Source organism: Phalangium opilio, unplaced genomic scaffold, assembly GCF_054372755.1.
Source record: "Phalangium opilio isolate 3A_F unplaced genomic scaffold, DU_Popi_V2 ptg000344l_1, whole genome shotgun sequence".
In the NCBI taxonomy this organism is placed as follows: Eukaryota; Metazoa; Arthropoda; class Arachnida; order Opiliones; family Phalangiidae; genus Phalangium; species Phalangium opilio.
In genome coordinates this window covers 341,725-360,435 of record NW_028324227.1, presented here as the reverse complement: position 1 = coordinate 360,435, position 18,711 = coordinate 341,725, and the positions used below count along the sequence as shown (strand labels likewise).

General features: G+C 35.6%; 4 protein-coding genes across 9 annotated transcripts; 3 read left to right on the top strand and 1 right to left on the bottom strand.

Annotated features, from left to right (window-relative positions):
- Positions 1 to 70: 70 nt before the first annotated feature.
- Positions 71 to 2,076, top strand: LOC149609898 (TLC domain-containing protein 2-like). Its single transcript, XM_089860128.1, has 5 exons — positions 71 to 801; positions 863 to 945; positions 1,028 to 1,110; positions 1,263 to 1,434; positions 1,567 to 2,076. Exons 1-5 carry the CDS (start codon positions 623 to 625, stop codon positions 1,812 to 1,814), a joined length of 765 nt encoding a protein of 254 aa, XP_089716254.1. The 5' UTR covers positions 71 to 622; the 3' UTR covers positions 1,815 to 2,076.
- Positions 2,077 to 2,737: 661 nt separating this feature from the next.
- Positions 2,738 to 4,822, top strand: LOC149609897 (uncharacterized). Of its 4 annotated transcripts, XM_089860095.1 has the most exons (5): positions 2,738 to 2,904; positions 3,001 to 3,146; positions 3,218 to 3,821; positions 3,896 to 3,954; positions 4,013 to 4,058. In XM_089860095.1, exons 1-4 carry the CDS (start codon positions 2,738 to 2,740, stop codon positions 3,906 to 3,908), a joined length of 930 nt encoding a protein of 309 aa, XP_089716221.1. In that variant the 3' UTR covers positions 3,909 to 3,954; positions 4,013 to 4,058. The 4 variants fall into 4 exon arrangements, with proteins under 4 accessions (XP_089716221.1, XP_089716219.1, XP_089716220.1 ...); XM_089860093.1 differs by having other exon boundaries at positions 3,218 to 3,954; positions 4,013 to 4,212; XM_089860094.1 differs by lacking the exon at positions 4,013 to 4,058 and having other exon boundaries at positions 3,896 to 3,976.
- LOC149609896 (uncharacterized) lies at positions 4,818 to 7,391 on the bottom strand. 2 transcript variants are annotated; one of them, XM_089860091.1, is made up of 4 exons: positions 6,711 to 7,391; positions 6,505 to 6,645; positions 5,977 to 6,276; positions 5,732 to 5,915 (listed from the first exon to the last, which is right to left on the bottom strand). In XM_089860091.1, the coding sequence occupies exons 1-4, from the start codon at positions 7,113 to 7,115 to the stop codon at positions 5,883 to 5,885; spliced, it is 879 nt and encodes a 292-aa protein (XP_089716217.1). In that variant the 5' UTR covers positions 7,116 to 7,391; the 3' UTR covers positions 5,732 to 5,882. The 2 variants fall into 2 exon arrangements, with proteins under 2 accessions (XP_089716216.1, XP_089716217.1); XM_089860090.1 differs by having other exon boundaries at positions 4,818 to 6,276.
- Positions 7,392 to 8,432: 1,041 nt separating this feature from the next.
- On the top strand, positions 8,433 to 18,318 carry put (activin A receptor type 2 punt). 2 transcript variants are annotated; one of them, XM_089860087.1, is made up of 8 exons: positions 8,433 to 8,633; positions 8,861 to 9,020; positions 9,090 to 9,284; positions 9,349 to 9,507; positions 9,569 to 10,293; positions 10,405 to 10,674; positions 11,042 to 11,189; positions 12,448 to 18,318. In XM_089860087.1, exons 2-8 carry the CDS (start codon positions 8,969 to 8,971, stop codon positions 12,540 to 12,542), a joined length of 1,644 nt encoding a protein of 547 aa, XP_089716213.1. In that variant the 5' UTR covers positions 8,433 to 8,633; positions 8,861 to 8,968; the 3' UTR covers positions 12,543 to 18,318. The 2 variants fall into 2 exon arrangements, with proteins under 2 accessions (XP_089716213.1, XP_089716212.1); XM_089860086.1 differs by having other exon boundaries at positions 8,434 to 8,633; positions 8,852 to 9,020.
- The last annotated feature ends 393 nt before the right edge of the window (positions 18,319 to 18,711 follow it).

Genomic DNA, 18,711 nt, shown 5'->3' with positions numbered 1-18,711 from the left:
GTTGATTGGTCGCTCGAGGGAATGTAGGCTTATAATTAAATATAAATCTTTTTAATTATTATTCGTGGGTTTTTAAACGCTTAATTATCAAAATTATAGGGCTAAAGTTTCAAATATTTTATTGAAGTAATGGAAACGATCGTAAAAGTTAATTATCGCTAAGCCTCGGCCATTATATTATTTTCCCTGTTTTGACTCTCGAGTCTTCTCATTGGCTGATGATATAAGCACGTGACTTTCAGGGGTCGAGGAGGGTGTGTTCCGCGTGCACGCGGTGACTTATATAATGTAAATAGAAGAAGTGTGTTATGTAACATTTTAGGTGAAATAATTACGTAATGTTCGGTTTCTTCTTTAATATTTCGAGTAATTGGGTGTTTAGTCCATCGTCTCCTAAATAATTTTAATTTTTCCCGACGTGAAATTTGACTTTTAATAAGTTTTAAGGCGAAAGAAATGAATTGAGGTCATGGACAGGATGAAGCTTAACACCTTGAATGGTTATTGGACAAAATTTTAATTCAATTTGTTTCCGTTTAATGTAAATTTAAAACGCGTGACTTTTCGTCTTTGAAATTCTTCCGTGGTTTTCCTGTAAAGTTCAAAATATATTTTCTTCGAGATGGAGTCGCATTATCTAGTCTGTTTGTTATCCGTTGTTGTTTTTGCAATTTGTAACAAACTTTTGTCAAACTCCGTTCCCCGTGAATACGTCAAAAATCAGCTGAGTTCGTGGCGATGGAAAAATATCCTGACTTCGTTTATACATTCAGTCGTTACCGGTGTGGGTGCTATTTTGTGGTAAGCTTAATTTAATTTTTAATTAATATTTATTTAATGGTGTTAATCAAGTTTGTTTCAGTTTTATCGAGCTTCCAAAGATGGCCGAGGACATGATCGAGTCACATACCAAAAATGCCCACCTTCTAGTATCTTTATCAACCGGTAAATAAATTGATATTAAAATAAGTTAAATGATATTTAAATTAATTTAAATTAATTTAATTGAGCTTATTTTTTTTATTAGGTTATTTTATTTATGATTTTCTCGACATGCTTCTGTTCAATCATTCTAGAGGTTCTTACGAACTTATGGTGCATCATTCCTTTGTAAGTTGAAATAGAAAATAAATAATTAATATTAATCCAGCAATTAAATAAACATTGTCATTGTTCTCCCAATTTTAATTTATTCATTTCAATTTTTAACGTGAAATATTTGTTTTTTGGGGGAAATGCGTGGTTTTTTCCCCCTGATTTAGGTTATATTATGCTTTGGAATATCTGTAGTGACTAAACGTTACGTCGGTTACGCCATGGCAGCCCTTGTTGTGGAATTAAATAACATTTTCCTTCATTTACGACAGCTTTTACATATGCTCAACTTCAGTAAAACGCATCCTTTATATAGATTGAATAGTTTTGTCAATATGGGTGAGTTATTACCAGAAGTAGCTCCGCTTGTCAAGAGATCTCTTAAGGTTTTTTTTTACCAAGCTATCGGCTAAAAGCGATATTTGGGCTCATTAAGAGTTAATTTCGTCATAATTTCTCGTATCATTTCAGGCACTTTTATAATATTTCGAGTGGTCACTTTATCTTGGATGACCCGCTGGTTGGTTTTGCACAGAGAAGTCGTCCCCCTTCCGGAATATACTTGCGGCGCGGTGGGATTGGCGGCCATTATTTTAATGAGCATCGTCCTTTTCTTTCGCTTGTTTTACAGCGATTTTGTTCTTAAACCGCGGAATCCCAGAAAAACAAATTATCAAGAGATGGTGGCAAATAATGAAACTAACAAAAAAGAATTTTGAATACTATTTGCTTTATAAGAGATTATACCCTAAAGTCATTTTTAAATTAATTTTACCGAGTGTTTAACTTAAGCCTTTTTCGAGAAATTATTGCGTAATCGCCATTACGCAGCAAAAACCCAGTGATGCTGAAAAAAAAATCCCTATTTTCTCTAAACACTTTGCTATAAAAGAATAAATATATTTTACATTTGTTACTTTTATAAAATTAATATAAGTACCTAAATTTTTTGTAATAAAATTATTCGTTTCAAGCTTCAAATATTTCATTTTATTTTTTTAAGTAGATTTGTAGTTAAGCCTAGTTTAACGGAATGAACTCTACCAAATTCTGACTTCAAAAACTGGCGCGTTTTGGATAACCTATTCACTGCCATCTTTAATACTAGGCCTTGAAATGTACAACAGAAGCATTTTTTAAGTGACACTTTGAATTTGCGCTTAGTAACCGTTAGATGGCGCTTTTCTGAGGCGAATTTTCGCGATGACGAAAGTAAATTCGTACTGCGCAGTCTCACATGACGTCACGTCTTTCACCTACGGCGGGCTATTTTAAAATGTCCCATAAATTTCTATTATTAGAATGGCTAAAGGTGCACCTCTTTTTAGGGTAGAAATAAACTAAAATGACAATTTTTTGGAAAAGGTTGCAATAAACAAGCTAATTAGCAATAATTTTCAGAAAGGTAGCAATAAATAAGGGTAAAATTTAGTAAAATTTGGAAATATATTCAGTTGATAAAACTTGATAATTCCAAAAACAGGTGCACATAGTACTGTTCGATAATCCCCCCCCTTTCGCACGCGGTGTCCCCTCCCGTGGTTGTCAGCCATTTTCGGAGTGGAATATTCTTTTCAAATTATATCTGGCAAACCTGCTCCTGTGATTTCGGCCTATTCGGATTCGGTGGTCGTGGTTGAAAATGGCGGCCTCTTTACCCTATGCTGCAGTTAATTTAAGTGAAAATGATGTTCCTGGTGCAGTTTTTGTCCATGAAGATATTGGTAGGCACAGTGTAATTCAGTTGAAAAGGTGGCTCCAATGTAGGGGATTGCCAGTAAAAGGGAAGAAAGAAGAACTAATAGAAAGGTTAGTAAATAAGTGTAGTAAAAACATAAGCCTTGGCTCTTCTGCCAAGCAGTTTTTCGTGGAAAACGTGTGATATATTTTGATGTATTTTCTTAGGTGTAACAAATTTATTAAACTTGGTAATTCGTCAATTAATAATGTTGTTGATAATGGGGAACTGCTAGGACATAGTGTCAAAGCTGCTCGATCAAAAATTTTGTCAAATATTGAATGTAACAGACCACCTCAGTTTCCTGTAACTGGTATGTGCCACATTATTTTTTAGTTAAATAAAGTCATCTAAAATAATGGGTACATTTATATTTAACGATAGGTTGGAAAATGTTTCCCTCGGTATCAATACCACAAAACTTTTCATATCATCATATTCATGAACACCTTGTTACTAGCGCTGTTAACATCACACTCAATGGTGGCGAAACTTTACGGGACAGCGATGATGAACCTGACATCCATACATCAAAGCCCTTAAAAAAAGGACGTGTATATTTTACGTCTGGGAATGTAAAAAATCTAAAAGATAGGAATGTTAGCAATCACGAGAAGTTTTATTGTTTGAAAGCTGATGTCATGTCATCGTACCATATGGAAACTACTTATAGTGTGTTAGTCATGCTATCTATGCAAGGAAAAGTTGTAGATGCCAGTTGCCATTGCAAAGCATCAGCTATGGCGCGTTGCAACCACGTTGCTGCAGTGCTTTTTGCCTTGGAAGACTATGTCACGCTTTTTGGGAATGAACCCGTAAGCTGCACAAGCAAAATGTGCGGATGGAATCAAGGACGCAAATCCAAAAGATCACCAACCGAAATATCATTAGCTAATTATAATAAGAAGGCGACAAATGGGAGGAAAGACTATGAGCCACGTCCGGAAGAGTACATCACAAGTGAAATTAACAATGATAGAGTCAACAGGTTGTTAGTGAACATGCAACGCACAACTGTTATTGAAAATCTAAAATTTCCTTGCATGTGGGAACAAATTTTAGACATTCACTATGATGACTATGAACTAGATGCAGCTCATCTTTCTGTTCTAATTGCACAAGTAAATATATTTATGCAAAATATTGTAAAAGCTCAAAATTGCCCGTACATGGTTAAAGCTACAATGTCACAAGGGGAATCCGAAACTTGGAAAAGCGTCCGTTGTGTGCTAGTCACTGCTTCAAGGTGTAGGGATGTGTATACTCACATGCTAAAAACCGGAAACAATATGAAGCCTTTTTTTAATCTAATTAAAAGCATTCTCTGGGAAAAAAGTTTTTTTCAAACTAGGGCCATGGCGTATGGAACAAAACACGAGCCCATTGCTTTAAAATGTTATGAAAAGGAAAAATTGGTTGTAGTACAAAACACTGGTCTGTGGGTAAACCCAAAATATCCTGGGCTTGCAGCTTCACCTGATGGCCTTGTTACTGACTCTTCAGCTTTACCACCCGATGGTTTAGTTGAAATTAAATGCCCTAAAGTCCTTGAAGCTCTTAAACCTGAAGAGATAGAAAATCTGAAACCAACCCAAAGAAACAGTTTCTGCTGCAAGTTGAAGGATGGCCACCTAACTTTGAAACAAAACCACAAATATTTTTATCAAATACAAATGCAAATGGCCATAACCGAAAGAAAATGGTGTGATTTTGTTGTATGGACACCCAAAGGTCTTTCATCTCAACGAATTCAATTTGACCAAGAAATGTGGGAAAGATTTAACCCAAAATTAATTGAGTTTCACCAAGGCTTCCTTGTTCCTGAATATTTTGAACAACGGATACCTAGAAAGCTCATGCCCTTTGATCTGAGGAAATATGTAGTGGGTGGTAAACTAGTCTGCTAAGTACTTAATGATACTGTGATAAATGTTACTGTTGGATACAAAATTAATTTCCTATTTTAAATAAAAGTTCCTAAAAATAAAATTGTTTTAAAATTTGGTTTTAATGCCAAGAAGTCAGTATTTAACAATTGGTGTTTGAAAATTCACAAGACACCCAATAACAAAAATTATTTCATTAAAAATTCCTTGTGAAGCTAATGGTATTTTTTTCTTCAAAATTCTCCATCGTTTCACCCGACCGATTGCGTGTTCGACAAAAATTCTTAGTTTTGCAATTTCTTTTGTTTGGATTTCCTCTTGCGGAGTGAGGTTATCTCTACCATGCAAGAATGGTGGTATGTTTAGAGTTGCTTTCTTCTCTAAAAGGTAATCTGCAATAGTGAAACCTCGGTCTGCCATCACACAGTCAAGGGGGTCCAGCAAATCCTTCAATCCAGATTTTAAGAATATCTCGCGGTCCGTGATTGCGCCCTCAAAAGCTTTAGAAATGAAAGTTATTGCTCCAGTGGGTGAGCAACCGTATAAAACCTTGTAAGTTGTATTGCTCTTGTAGTGTGAATACATGTTGCCTTGTTGAGCAAAATTGCTCGGTGCTTCGGTGAAAAATTCAGTACAATCAATTATTACTCGAACATTTTTGTGGTAACGGAAACAAGATGGTAAATTTGCTTGAATGACTGAGCGCGGTGGAAACATTCGAGGTTTCAAAAGTTGAAATTCTTTGTATAGAAAAACCACCCATGTTGTAACAAAACTGTTAACCGTACTTCTACTAAGGTCAAACCGATACGCAATATCTTGCTCAAGGAAACCGCATCGCAATCGAAGTAGAGTAATAATTAGTTGTTGAATTAGGCTAAACCTTGACGACCTTCCAAATTTATGTGGAGTTTTCTCATTTTCTTTCTGTCCTTTCCAGTATTTTAATTTTGATACAGCAGGACCAAGAAATTCAAAAATTGTCAAAATTTGCGAGAAATACAATCCAGTATAAAACAGGCACATTTTAGAATCAGTCCTAATTTTGGACTCAAACGCCATTATCTGGGCAGTTTTACTCGTTTTTCCACAAACACAGCTGGCAAGCTTACTATTCAAGGCTTCAATTCGCAGTTTCAATGCCTTATTTTCTTCTACGAAATCTAACGTCGTCTGTGTTTGCTTATTTGCTCTTGCTGGAATGCAGTCAACTTTGACGCTTTTAGTTTTAATTTCATTGGTTTGAGTGCTACAAACCTTAAACCCTTTCTTTCTATTAATCCTTATTTTTAGAAAATCACTGCCTTCTTTTCTGGATAGCGATGAAGCTGAATGGTGAGGGGTTAATGAACTAACTGGAGAAATGCTGCGGCCAGGGGTTTTAGTAAAATTAGCACTAAGTTGGTTAGCCTTTGGAGTTGAAGTGGCAAGAAACGTCTCGTTTGATTGCCAAGTTGAATTATTAATAATTTTGGCAGAAGGTGTTGAACAAGGTACAGTTGTTGAAACAACCTCTTCAAAAGTAGAGCAGCTTAGTTGACCATCAGATGTCGATTGCTGATAATAAATTTTAAACTCAAGTTAATTCAAAACTACATAGGCACTATTTCAATGAAGAAAAATTCACTATTGGTTTCAACGAGCGAGGGGCTAATCACACTCATATTCCCTGTACATTGATTTAGTACAGTCAAATATTCTGCAATGCACACCTATTACGCTTAGAGTGACTGGCCCCATGGTTGAAATACCTTTAGTGAAAAAATAGTCCATAAATTCTCTTACCAAATTCGGTGAGAGACAAATTTTTTTTTTAGGTAGAGGTGTGTTTTCGCTATCATCAAAATTAAATTGATTATCAGAGGTGTTCATGTCAATCAATTTCCTCTTTTGGCCGCAACTAACACTTTCATCGTTATTTGAGTCCTTTCAAATTAAGACCTCATTAATAACCAAATATTTTGTAATTAACTTATGCTTGAACCACTTACTAGTTGTAATTTTTCAAAGTATGGAACCGGGTATGGATTTTCTTTTGTAGGGCCATCTTGGTTAACGAAATGCAGTGAGCAAACATACCGATTTTTTGTTACACTATCTAACGAGTCCAGCCTACCACAGCACCTAAGCCACTTAATTGATGTTAAACACACGTCACATTGTAACTCATCATGTGTAGGATCGCCCTGTCTAAACTTCAAACACGGTTTATAAAAAGGGAAGAAAGTGATTGAAGAAATCTTTAAACAATAATTATGATCATGATCATCTTTCAACGCCTCATTAAGGTCTGCTTTACGACTGAAAGATCTGCAGTTCGTGTAAAAACAGTTTTTGGAAGTTTTACTGGACGTTTTAGAAGGTCTACCTCTCTTAGGAATGCTATTAATACTCATTATTATTAATCACTTATCTTAAATCACTTATCTTAATCTAAAAAGCAAATTTTATTAACGAAGCTAAATCACCGTTAACAGTTTTAGCAGACGACGTTTTCCTTGATAAAAATAACCACAGACTATAGCTGACACATTGCTCGACTATATGGTCTTTGTGTAGATGCTCTAATGGCAGGCTTGGCAGCCCTGCTACTCCGAAAATGGCGAACGCCATCTCCTCGAAAAATAGCTCGTGCTAAGAGGGGGATGAATTGACCGTTTTTTTGAATTATCGAGCAGTACTAGACCAATAAATTTTCAGAAGTTTTGATAGCTTGGCTAGGGAGAAGCGTCTCTATTTTTGCGCACTCCAGTGGATAATGTCCTGTAAATTTTCCATTCAAACTGGGGGCACTGGACACTTGTCCTATAAGAAGTGTTTCTTATTTCCGGCCCTGACTATGGGTGCAATTAGTCGCTAAAATGATACTCAGTTATGTATGATTGTATCCTTCGTCAAATTCAGTGAAATCTGAAGCCCAACTACAATGAATAGATCAATGTGCTTGTATCGTGTCTCTCAACCTAGATCCCACGCAAAAGTTTTGAGTTTAATACTTTTGCTGGATCGTTGGGGATATAGGTATCCCAGCAATTATTTGACGAAAATTTGAATTGATATTGCAGATTTTGTAAAGAAAGCAATGCACTTAATTTCGAAACGTTGTTCATTGATGATACTTGACATCTCATTCAACCATATTTTCCGAAGGCTTTAAAATGTGACTGTCACACTTATTTGTCATTAACGAAACTACTGTTAACAAAGTTTATAAGACCACTGTTTGACAACTACGCGAAAGATTTAACAGATCGCAAATAATCGTACAAAAAGTTCAAGAACAAACCTCTCTCTAGAAAAACTCTAAAGATTTAAATACATTTTACCCACGCTGTGATAAATGCCTTCTTATGTTTTAACAAGTTGAAAATAAACTTGTCGTTTGAATTTTAATGTGTCAGGTTATTTTAATCAGCTGCTATATTATCCTCAATAGCTTTACTTTAACCGTTGTCTTGCAAGCTTTCAACAATTTCCCATAGTTTTGAACTTGCCGCCAGTTTAACGCCTCAGAAAAGCGACATCTAGCGCCATTTGTGAAATCCTACCTGCCACCCCCCTTTTATTCGTATCGCATGGCCTAGTATTAGAGAAGGCAGTGACCTATTTCATTGGCCGAGGAATTTGGGATTGAACCAATGACAAATCGTATTAATTGACGTCATCGGTTGTCTTCCGACACGGCACGGGGGAAGGGCAGTAGCACCCCTCCTCCTTTTCTCTTGTTTTTGCGTAGTAAAAAAAAAAAAAAAAATTCCACCATTTTCATAACATGTGTGTGTTGATAGCTTAATTAGACGAACGGAAATAATTAAATTCGCTCTAATTGTAAGGTATCGCGAGGTTTTCGCTTAAAATTGACGCGTTTTGTGCCGAATCCGTTTAATCATGGACCTGACTGTCATTTCTTTCGGGTAAGTTAAGCCTAAATTTTCGCTTTAACCCGAAACCGAGGCTTAGAGGGGCATAAAGGGGTAACCTTAGCCTTAGCTGCCTGCCTACGAAGTTACTATGTAACAAAATCAAAACTGGATTGATAAAATAACAAAAAGAGAAGCGTAGTATTTCGGGCCTTAGTTCGAGTAGAAAACGCTGTTGAAATTGATTAATGTAGAAGCAATATGTTCCGCAGCGTTTTCAGGTAGAAATAATTAAAGATCTTTGCATTATTGGATAAAAAGTTGCCTAAGCCAGGGGCATTTGGCCTACTGGCTACTTCTTTGGTCTATTATATTACTACCATTGTACCATGAAGTATTTAAGTGACGGATTTCGTCATCCTCTCTTACAATTAGTACTAGGTACGTTTTGAAAATCAATTTTCCATGGCCATTTAATGTATTCTGATGATGTACGTTACTGTTCAATAGGCTTTGGCCTAATTCTATGCGTTAATGGTATGAGTTGTCACTATTACAATGATACCGTGTGTAGCACTAACAGTAGTGGCTATGGGTGCTCTGGAAATGACTCTAAAGAGTGTAAACCCAGTGAAAATCATAAAGATAATGTTTGTTACGTATTATTTCAAAATGGTACAAATGGATACGAAGTTAAACTTAAAGGTAAGATTTTAGTCTTTCCGATGACGTCTCTTCAAGGACTTACTTTGAAAGTAAAATTGATTAGGATGCTGGGTGGGCAGTAGTCCAAACTGCACTGAAAACATTCGTTGCGATGCCACTAAAAAAGATGGGAAAATTACCTTGCTTTTTTGTTGTTGCCGAGGAGAAATGTGCAATTCTGATTCAACACCTTCTCCATTAACTTTACCACCCCCTACCAATCGTAAGAACGATTAGTTTTGCCCGTTTATTTTAAGGGTTCAAAGGTCAATCTCTGTCTTTAGCTATTCACGTGACTACAAACCTCCCCATTCAAATGAAAGATGAGAATGGGATGACGTACGTGCTGATCTATTCCCTGGTTCCCATTGTGGCCATCATTAGCCTTTTGGGAGCCGCCTGCTTTTTCTACAGACGTCAAAGAATAGCTCATTTCAATGAGCTGCCAACGTCGGATCCTTCGCCCCTTCCTCCCCCCACCCCCACCATGGGACTGAGACCCATTCAGCTCTTGGAGGTCAAAGCCCACGGGAGATTCGGAGCCGTTTGGAAGGCTCAAATGTTGGATGAGCTAGTGGCTGTCAAAGTTTTCCCTCCTCAGGACAAGATATCTTGGGCCGTGGAACAAGATATTTACAGAATAGCTCAAATGAAGCACCCAAACATCCTTTATTACATCGGAGCGGAGAAGAGAGGGGAGAACCTCCAAGCCGAGTATTGGTTGATCACTTTGTACCACGAGAAAGGATCCCTTTGCGATTACCTGAAGGCCAACTTGATTTCTTGGCCGGAAGTCTTGTTGATTGCGGATTCAATTGCCAAAGGCCTGATGCACTTACACGAGGAGTTGCCTCCCACCAAAGGAGAGCCCTACAAACCGGCCATCGCCCACAGGGACTTTAAAAGCAAGAATGTTCTTCTCAAACACGATATGACGGCCTGCGTGGCTGATTTTGGATTGGCCCTTGTCTTTCACCAAGGAGTTTCACCCGGAGACACCCATGGACAGGCTAGTCTCCTTTGTTCCTCATTTCCTCGTGGCCCCATTGGAAGAATGGGTCCTCTCCCGTTAGATTATGGTCTAATCATTGTCTCCAATTGTCTTCCTATATGTATTTAGGTTGGAACTCGTCGCTACATGGCGCCTGAAGTCTTGGAAGGGGCCATCAGTTTCAACCGAGATTCTTTCCTGAGGATAGACATGTACGCCTGCGGCTTGGTTCTTTGGGAGTTGCTGTCCAGGTGCTCTCACCAGGAAGGTCCCGTTGAAGAGTACATGTTGCCCTTTGAAGAGGAGATTGGCCAACATCCCACCCTGGAAGATATGCAAGAGTTAGTCGTGCATAAGAAGGCCAGGCCCAAATTCAAAGACCAGTGGAAAAAACACTCGGTAAGCCACACTTTACTATCTTCTCTTTTTCTAGAAATAAGAATTGTTTCTCATTTTTTTTCCCTTTGAGTAAAAAATATTATTTATTTTTCCTCATGTAAGAAATATTTGTTTGTTTATTTTCCCATGAAATAAAAAATGTTGTTTAACTTGTTTATTTACTTTTCCTCAAACAAGAAATCTTATTCAACTTTTTGTTTGTTTATTTATTTATTTTTCCTCAAATAAGAAATGTTATTTAACTTGTTTGTTTATCCTGTAATAAGAAAACGTTATTTATTTGTTTATTTATTTTCCCATGAAATAAGAAATGTTATTTCATTATTGATTTTTCTTTGAAATAATTTTAATTTTTTTTTTGTTGAAGGGTTTGGGCCCATTATGCGACACCATCGAAGAATGTTGGGATCATGACGCGGACGCGCGTCTCTCGGCCAGTTGCGTCCAGGAACGCCTGGCAATCTTATACAAGACTCCAATCCCTACCTCTACCAGTACAACAACTCTAAATACCGGTAAGCCCCTTCTTTACTCCTTGTGGTGGCTGGTTATTCAATTAGGCGCTGATACCCCCAGTTACTTAGTTACCTATTTATTTATGATTGCGTTGATTTGATCATGGACCCCCCAGCCGAATTTCCAAAATATTTGTAGGTATTATATGGTATTTTTTCATGAAAACATAGGATTTTATAGGACATACCCCCTCCATAGGAATAGCCTTACACCCAACTTTGGAGGCTCGTAACTCTGGTTCTACTAGAGATACGTGGATGTCCTTTGAGTATGTTATAGTCCAATTTGTCCCCCATCTAACCATACTAAAAACGTAGGGCTACGACAAACAGGGGCCAAGTAATTAAGGAAAAAGTAAACAAACAACCCCTTCCATAGGAATAGCATTAGACCCAACTTTGCAGGCTCGTAACTCTTTTTCTACTAGAGATACGGGGATGTCCTTAGGATATGTTATAGTCCAATTTGTCCCCCATCTAACCATACTAAAAACTAAGGGCTACGATAAACAGGGGCCGAGTAATTAAGCAAAACGTAAACAAACAACCCCTCCATAGGAATAGCATTAGACCCAACTTTGCAGGCTCGTAACTCTGGTTCTACTAGAGGTACGGGGATGTCCTTTGAGTATGTTATAGTCCAATTTGTCCCCCATCTAACCATACTAAAAACTTAGGGCTACGACAAACAGGGGCCAAGTAATTAAGCAAAACGTAAACAAACAACCCCTCCATAGGAATTGAATTAGACCCAACTTTGCAGCCACGTAACTCTGGTTCTACTAGAGATACGGGGATGTCCTTTGAGTATGTTATAGTCCAATTTGTCCCCCATCTAACCATACTAAAAACTAAGGGCTACGATAAACAGGGGCCGAGTAATTAAGCAAAACGTAAACAAACAACCCCTCCATAGGAATAGCATTAGACCCAACTTTGCAGGCTCGTAACTCTGGTTCTACTAGAGATACGGGGATGTCCTTTGAGTATGTTATAGTCCAATTTGTCCCCCATCTAACCATACTAAAAACTTGGGGCTGCGTCAAACAGTGGCCGAGATATTAAGCAAAACGTAAACAAACATACCCCCCCTCCTTAGGAAAAGCATTACACTAAACTTTGGTGGCTCATAATAGCCTTAGATCATTGTTGGGTGCGCTGTACAACCTTAGCGTTAGTGGCTTCAATCATTCCTATGATATAAGAATTCTTTCTGATTTGTAAATCGGGTGGTTTATTTATTTATTTCGCGGGGCAGAAACCAAAACATCAACAACTACCTCAAATATTCCGACGTTGATTGTCAAGACACCTTTGCACCCGGTATTTCAAGCTAAAGAATCCAGCATTTAGACCAAAACCGCGCGCTCGACAAATACCCCCAACAAAAGCCGAGAGAGAGTGTGAACTATTATACGGACTAAAAAACAAAAAAAAAATCACACGAGTTCAAAGTTTTATTTCACTGAATTGTTCTTTTTAATCTCAAGAAAAACGGACCACAACTGAAGTAACAATTTTCGTGAGTGTTGAACAGTTTTTTTATATTACTTTCTCTCTCTCTCTCTCTGTCTCTCTGACTCTTTTAAAATTCCCTCCTTTTGAGAAAAAAAAAATGAATAGACGTCGCTACTTATTACTTATCGATAAAACATCGAGAGAAATTATATGAACTCTAATGAGAAAAACGTAATTTCGAAAAAACGATCCAAAAACTAACAAATATCGTCAATTCTCCTAAAAAAATGTATTTGAACGAGGTATAGCGATTAATTAACCACCAAAAAATGAACAATGACTTTAATTAAAAAGAAAAGAAACGCGAAACACTTGAAAAAAAAAAAACCCCCGAAAAAGGTACGCGAGTTTTAAGCTCGTTTTTGTTAGGGAGAAAATTTGACAACCCTTTTTTTTTTCCTTTTTCGTTTCTTTTAATTATAAGTTAAAAAAATGACGGACCACAGACTTAATTAAGTTAATTTTAATTTTAAACGAAGGTATTAATTAATTAGATTTAAACCTTCCTATTAACGTTTTAAGTTACCGCTAATAAGTTAAAACCGACGTATTTTGATTTTAATAAGAATGTTTAGGTTAATTAAGAAACGCTTAAGCCGACCGAGACAGTTTAATTAATTTAATTAATTTCCAATTAATTAAAAAATAAAATAATTCACGCTCCGTCACCTTTATTAAAAAACCAAACCAAAATAGATTTTGATTTGACCAGAAATTACGGGTTAATTTGCCAGTTCATTTCCTGCCATTTTTTTTAACGATATGTTCCTCACAAGATTTTTTTTTTTTTTGTTTTTATTTTTTCAATCAATCTCTGACGTCAGCAAACGATCCCTTACCCCCCCCCACGATTCCCGCCCGCAGTTTAAAACCCCTGATTTAACGATAATATTAAGACGAACATGTTCAAATCATGTGCCTTTTTCAAATTATAACAAAGGTCGAGCGAGCGGCGCCATAATTCGGGTTTCAATTTTATCGCTAAAATTAAAATAAGAAAAGCCAGTTCATGCGCAGTAGAGATAAATAAATTTCAAAACAGTCTTCTTCTGATGATAGCCTTTTATTAAATGAATGAAAAAAATACAAGTACAAATTTAATTTTTAAATGATAATTAAATAAGTTGTCCGTAGTATCGTCAAATTTGACCGAACGTAAACTGCCCGCCCCGCCCCCTTTGACCCCCCCTTGACCCCGGATTATATAGATCTTCCACTTTAATAACATTAATTATACAAAGATTAGAAATCCTCCCCGGGATTACAGATTTTTCAAAAAGGTTTTTTGCTCAATTACGTAACCTGGCTTTTTAATTAAAAAAACCCCTCCCGATTTTAATTTGCGCGAACTAAAGAATTAAGCCCCATAATGCAGTGACAGATAGAGCTATTATGGACTAAAAACCACCTTTTATTTGACCGTAGCTCTATTATATAATCACCTAACATTTTAATAGCGAGACCTGAATTTAAACAGCTTTTAAATCATTTTTTTATTATTATTTTAAATCATTTTTTTTAATAAAAACTTTTGGATTTTACGCGAGAAAAAAAAAACAAAAAATCCAAAATACGGGTAGACACAAACAAACAAACAAACAAACAAACAAACAAACAAGTAAACAAACACACTTTGGTTGTTGTTTTTTTTTTTAATTAATTAATATTATTATCATTAAGCAACAGCACTTAATTATGTTTAAAGTTTTCCTATAATTTTTTTTAGTGTCGTAGAATATTAATTAATTTTAGCCTTTTTTTTTAATGTTAATGTTAATGTTAATGTTAATGTAAACCAAACAAACAAACCCTACCATTTTTTTTATATATAAATATATTATATATATATTTGTTTCATAAAAATACTACGCGGAGCTCGAATTGCTCGAGTTGCTGGCGTATTAACGAATATTACCACTACCTTTCTCGTAAGGAACCCAACCCAACTCCGTGTCCGCATAAACTGTACAGTCATTAATGAAAAACTTAATTAATTAATCTCCAGCAAAAAATAAAAGAAATATATATTTAAGTGTAATTTCAAACGTGCCAAAGGAGACATGGCTGGCTTATACCTCTCTGAAAACATTTTTGCAAACGTTTCATCGCAGCGTTGTTATTATCGTCCCCCGATGAATTTAAACTCATTCCAATATTTTTTATCATCAATTGTTTGTTTTTTTTTCTTTTTTAGTTTTTTTAAAGATAAGTAGCGCGCGTTTTCTCGGACTTTATTTAATTTTCTTGTTAGATTCGGAGACGACTTAGGCTGGAATGAAATCTTTAAAACGCGACAAAGATGGTCAAAATCGCTCTGTAAACAAAAGAGTTACACGATTTTGAAAATACTTTTTCAATTTTTTTTTTTTTTTTTTTAAGGATTTTCAAAATGGTATAAGTGGTTTATTTACGAGGCGATTTTGACAGGCGTCTTCGTTTCGTTTGAAATTTATTCGAATTTGTCTCTTATTAGCCTAAATTTTAATTAAAAATATTAAAGAAAGAAAAGTATAGTTGCCCTGGCTATTATTTGGTGTTAAAAATCGTTAAAAGTTGGTCGCCAGTGGCATATTTTAAATTTATCCAACGGTCTTTATTTTAAATTATAATCAAGGCTAACAAAAATGCGCGTAACGAGGAATTTCAAAATGATTTTTTAGACCTTTACCTTATAGATTTATAAATGAAAAAAGAACCAAAAAAAAATCACGGTTAAATGATATATTTAACGATGATTTAAATTAATTAAAATGTTTGTCGTTAGTATTTATATGCAAAATTGAGTTTAATGAAAAAAAAATTAGCGATTAGGTTATAAAAAAAAGAAAAAAAAATTGCAATTTATATTTGATTTGTTGGCGCTAAATATACATATATTTGCATCGACTGGAGCATGCGCTGTAGAGTTGTAGAAAAGACGTGTTTATGGTTTATGGAAAAATCTGGGCGCAGTCGATGTGTAGTGTAAATATTAATTGGTACTAAAATTCTAAAAGAAAATATTTCGTATTTGGAAAACCTGTAGAAAGATATATTTTAACGCGAAAAACATTTAAAAACGTAACGTACGAAGAAACAAAGGCTTAGGTAAGAGATGAGAAACAAAGGCTTAGGTAAGAGATGAGAAACAAAGGCTTAAATAGAAAATCAACCGAAACACAAAATGAAAAAATATTTCAGTTAGGTACCCGTCTCGAGTGTTTTAATAGAAAAAGAGCGCGAAAAACGTAGACTTTTAGTTACTTCGGGAAAACGAATCTCCCAAATAAGGGAAACGCCGCCCCTTTTCTTCCTCCACCACCAATGAATGAATGATTGAGGAAATTTTCAATATGGCGGCGGCGGCGGTGTTTCTTTGGGGAGAAACTTTCCTTTACAAAGTGTAAATAGATCGTGAAAATTCATCAAGAAAAAGTTACAATTTTTCTCCCGTTTGTTTTAATCATATTACTTAACGAATATAATTGCGTGTTTACGTATATATATACATACATACATACATATTATATAATATTTGCATCTCGTAATAGCGGTAGATTAATCTCCTTAGATATTAACGCTAAGAAAGACTCTCCCCCCTTCCCCCCCCTCCCCAACCCCAAACTGTAAATTGTAAAATGGTCTAGTACTTTTTCCATAATCAGTATCGAAACGTTTCTCAAAAACGAGAAAAGTTCATTCAATTAATCGTAGTTAAAAATTCATCTGTAATATAAAAGGGTTAATTCCATCTTCCACACACACAACGTTTTTAAAATTAACGGGCTACTTTAAGCGGGCTATGGTTTAAATGAATGCAGCGACGGTGCTTCACTGACGATGGTGGCTCAAAATTAAACTGATTCCCCCTCCCCCCCACTTTGATATTCTTAAAAGATCTCCGGAATATCTTTCGTTAGATCACTTGAGTATCCCTTGAAAAAGAGAAAAGGCTTTATAATCTCCTAGCTTATTCCGCGGCGCCTCCCCCCCCCCCCCACCTTCCATCCGAAATTGACTTTGCAAAATTAAACGTAATATTTCATCAATTATTATTAGATGATTAACTAAACGAAACTCGGAAAAAATTGACTTCAAATATAGCCTATAGTTCCGAATAAATATTTTATAAATTTTAGTTTTCTAAAGACAACAAAATGAAATAAAATGGCCGCCACGTACGTACGCGCCAAGGCTTAGGCCAAGGTAAAAAGAAAAATAAATTTAGAAACAAAAGTACCTGCACTTACGAGAGATAAATCCAGGGTGTTTCTTCATTCAAAAATCCAGGCACCTTTTTTCACAAACCCCTGTGACATAAATAAAAGTGCCTCTTATAAACAAAAAATAACAAAAAAAAGGCTCTTTAAATACAACAATAAAAAAACAACAACAACAAACTCCTTTGAACCATAAACAAAAAAGTCATTTTTATTTTTTAAAAAAACTCAATTCTTTGTTTAGAATCGTATACAATGCTTTTTTAGTGAAAATAAAATACAAAGAAAACAACTCCACAGTCAGAAAATACAAAATACAAAAAAACAAATAAGATTTATTTTTAATACTCTGTATTTAAAAAGTCTGTTCCTGAAAGATTTTTTAAGAAAAAAACAAACAAACAATGAAGGTATAAAAAAAAAAACAGAAAAAAAAAACAAATAGCTAACGTTAATACGTAAACACCAAAAAAAAAAAAACACTAAACTACTAACACCAAAACTCTGATTTTTCATTCTCACACCAGCACCAAACCATACATAATTAAAAAAACATGTTTTTTCGTCAGTCGTATATATTCAAAAAGAAAATCATAAAAAACAAACAAACAAACAAACCATCGCATTCAGTCATAACCACGCGAATCACTTTGTAAAAAACAAACTAAGAAACAAGCTTAATCGCTCTTTTACATATAAATATATAACTATATAATGTATTAGCTTATCACGAAATAGTCAGTTTTTCCTTGAAAAAAAATGTATTCATCTTTGTACAAAAACATTTAAAACGTAAAAAGAAATAGTTTCTAGCTTTCAGTTCTCAATTTAAATGGCGAAATTGTGTATGTATTAATTTTTTTTTTCAAAATATTTAATTTTAAACGGAGCCCCCGGAAATATTTTAAAACACGGATGGAATTATGTCAATCAAAGTAGGCCTAGAGAAGTTTTAAAAACGGCTAGTCATAGCTCATTTTGCGGCAACGGCGAGTGAAAAAAGATATTATTGTACAAGTAGTTTCAAACTCCTCCCAATGAACTCAGTTAAATTCCGTTTAAACCATCCATTCCTACTTAAAAATAATAATTAACTCGCTATCTTTCTCGATTGAAATAATTTGTAAATTCAAACACACCTAGACGTTCCTTTAAAAAAGAAAAAAAAAGAAGTTGTGCCATAATAATTTTGAAAATTGAAATCCAAATTAGACCATTTCTTCCCCCTCCCCCTCCCTTTACGCCCCCCCCCCGGTTTCATTCGTGGATAGTTAAGCCGAGCCAGTAGATGGAATCAATATTTCCCCCCCCCCCACCCAACCACCCTCAACAACACCCCCGCGTTTCAAACATGTACCGAAAGTTTTATTTTTCAATGTATGAAAATAAAAGTTGTCTTAAGAACTATTTCATTATTGTTTCTTAATTATTAAGTGTACTAGGCCTATATTTCATTGGAGTTTAATCTCAGGTACGTATTTTAAGGACTCGTATCCCCATCCCCCCTTCCTTCCGAGGCCTACCTAGGCGAGCGGGCGCATGCGCCAGTTTTAGCTCCTCGATTGTTAAGCCTAATTCTCCCTCATTTCAAACGGGAGTTCGCGGTGTGCGAAAATGCTTTAGTAATGCTTGACGCGTGAACAGTCGTGTAATTATTATTCATCAATTAAAATTAATCTAATTAGTCGTAATTGAAGTGAGATACGCTTTTAAACCGGAAAAATATTGTTTAGAGTGGTTTCTATAGCGCGTGAAGCCAAAGCGTGATCGATTGGGCTGTGAATGATCAGAGTGAGTCTGACATT

Coding starts and splice junctions, on each gene's coding strand:
- LOC149609898 (XM_089860128.1), top strand. CDS start 623: ATGGAGTCGCATTATCTAGTCTGTTTGTTATCCGTTGTTGTTTTTGCA. Junction 802..862: donor GGTGTGGGTGCTATTTTGTG/GTAAGCTTAATT, acceptor AGTTTGTTTCAG/TTTTATCGAGCTTCCAAAGA. Junction 1,435..1,566: donor GAATAGTTTTGTCAATATGG/GTGAGTTATTAC, acceptor GTATCATTTCAG/GCACTTTTATAATATTTCGA.
- LOC149609897 (XM_089860092.1), top strand. CDS start 2,738: ATGGCGGCCTCTTTACCCTATGCTGCAGTTAATTTAAGTGAAAATGAT. Junction 2,905..3,000: donor AAAGAAGAACTAATAGAAAG/GTTAGTAAATAA, acceptor GTATTTTCTTAG/GTGTAACAAATTTATTAAAC. Junction 3,147..3,217: donor ACCTCAGTTTCCTGTAACTG/GTATGTGCCACA, acceptor ATTTAACGATAG/GTTGGAAAATGTTTCCCTCG.
- LOC149609896 (XM_089860090.1), bottom strand. CDS start 7,115: ATGAGTATTAATAGCATTCCTAAGAGAGGTAGACCTTCTAAAACGTCC. Junction 6,646..6,710: donor ACTTTGAAAAATTACAACTA/GTAAGTGGTTCA, acceptor TTAATTTGAAAG/GACTCAAATAACGATGAAAG. Junction 6,277..6,504: donor TTTGTCTCTCACCGAATTTG/GTAAGAGAATTT, acceptor ATTTATTATCAG/CAATCGACATCTGATGGTCA.
- put (XM_089860087.1), top strand. CDS start 8,969: ATGAAGTATTTAAGTGACGGATTTCGTCATCCTCTCTTACAATTAGTA. Junction 9,021..9,089: donor TCTCTTACAATTAGTACTAG/GTACGTTTTGAA, acceptor ACTGTTCAATAG/GCTTTGGCCTAATTCTATGC. Junction 10,675..11,041: donor ACCAGTGGAAAAAACACTCG/GTAAGCCACACT, acceptor TTTTTGTTGAAG/GGTTTGGGCCCATTATGCGA.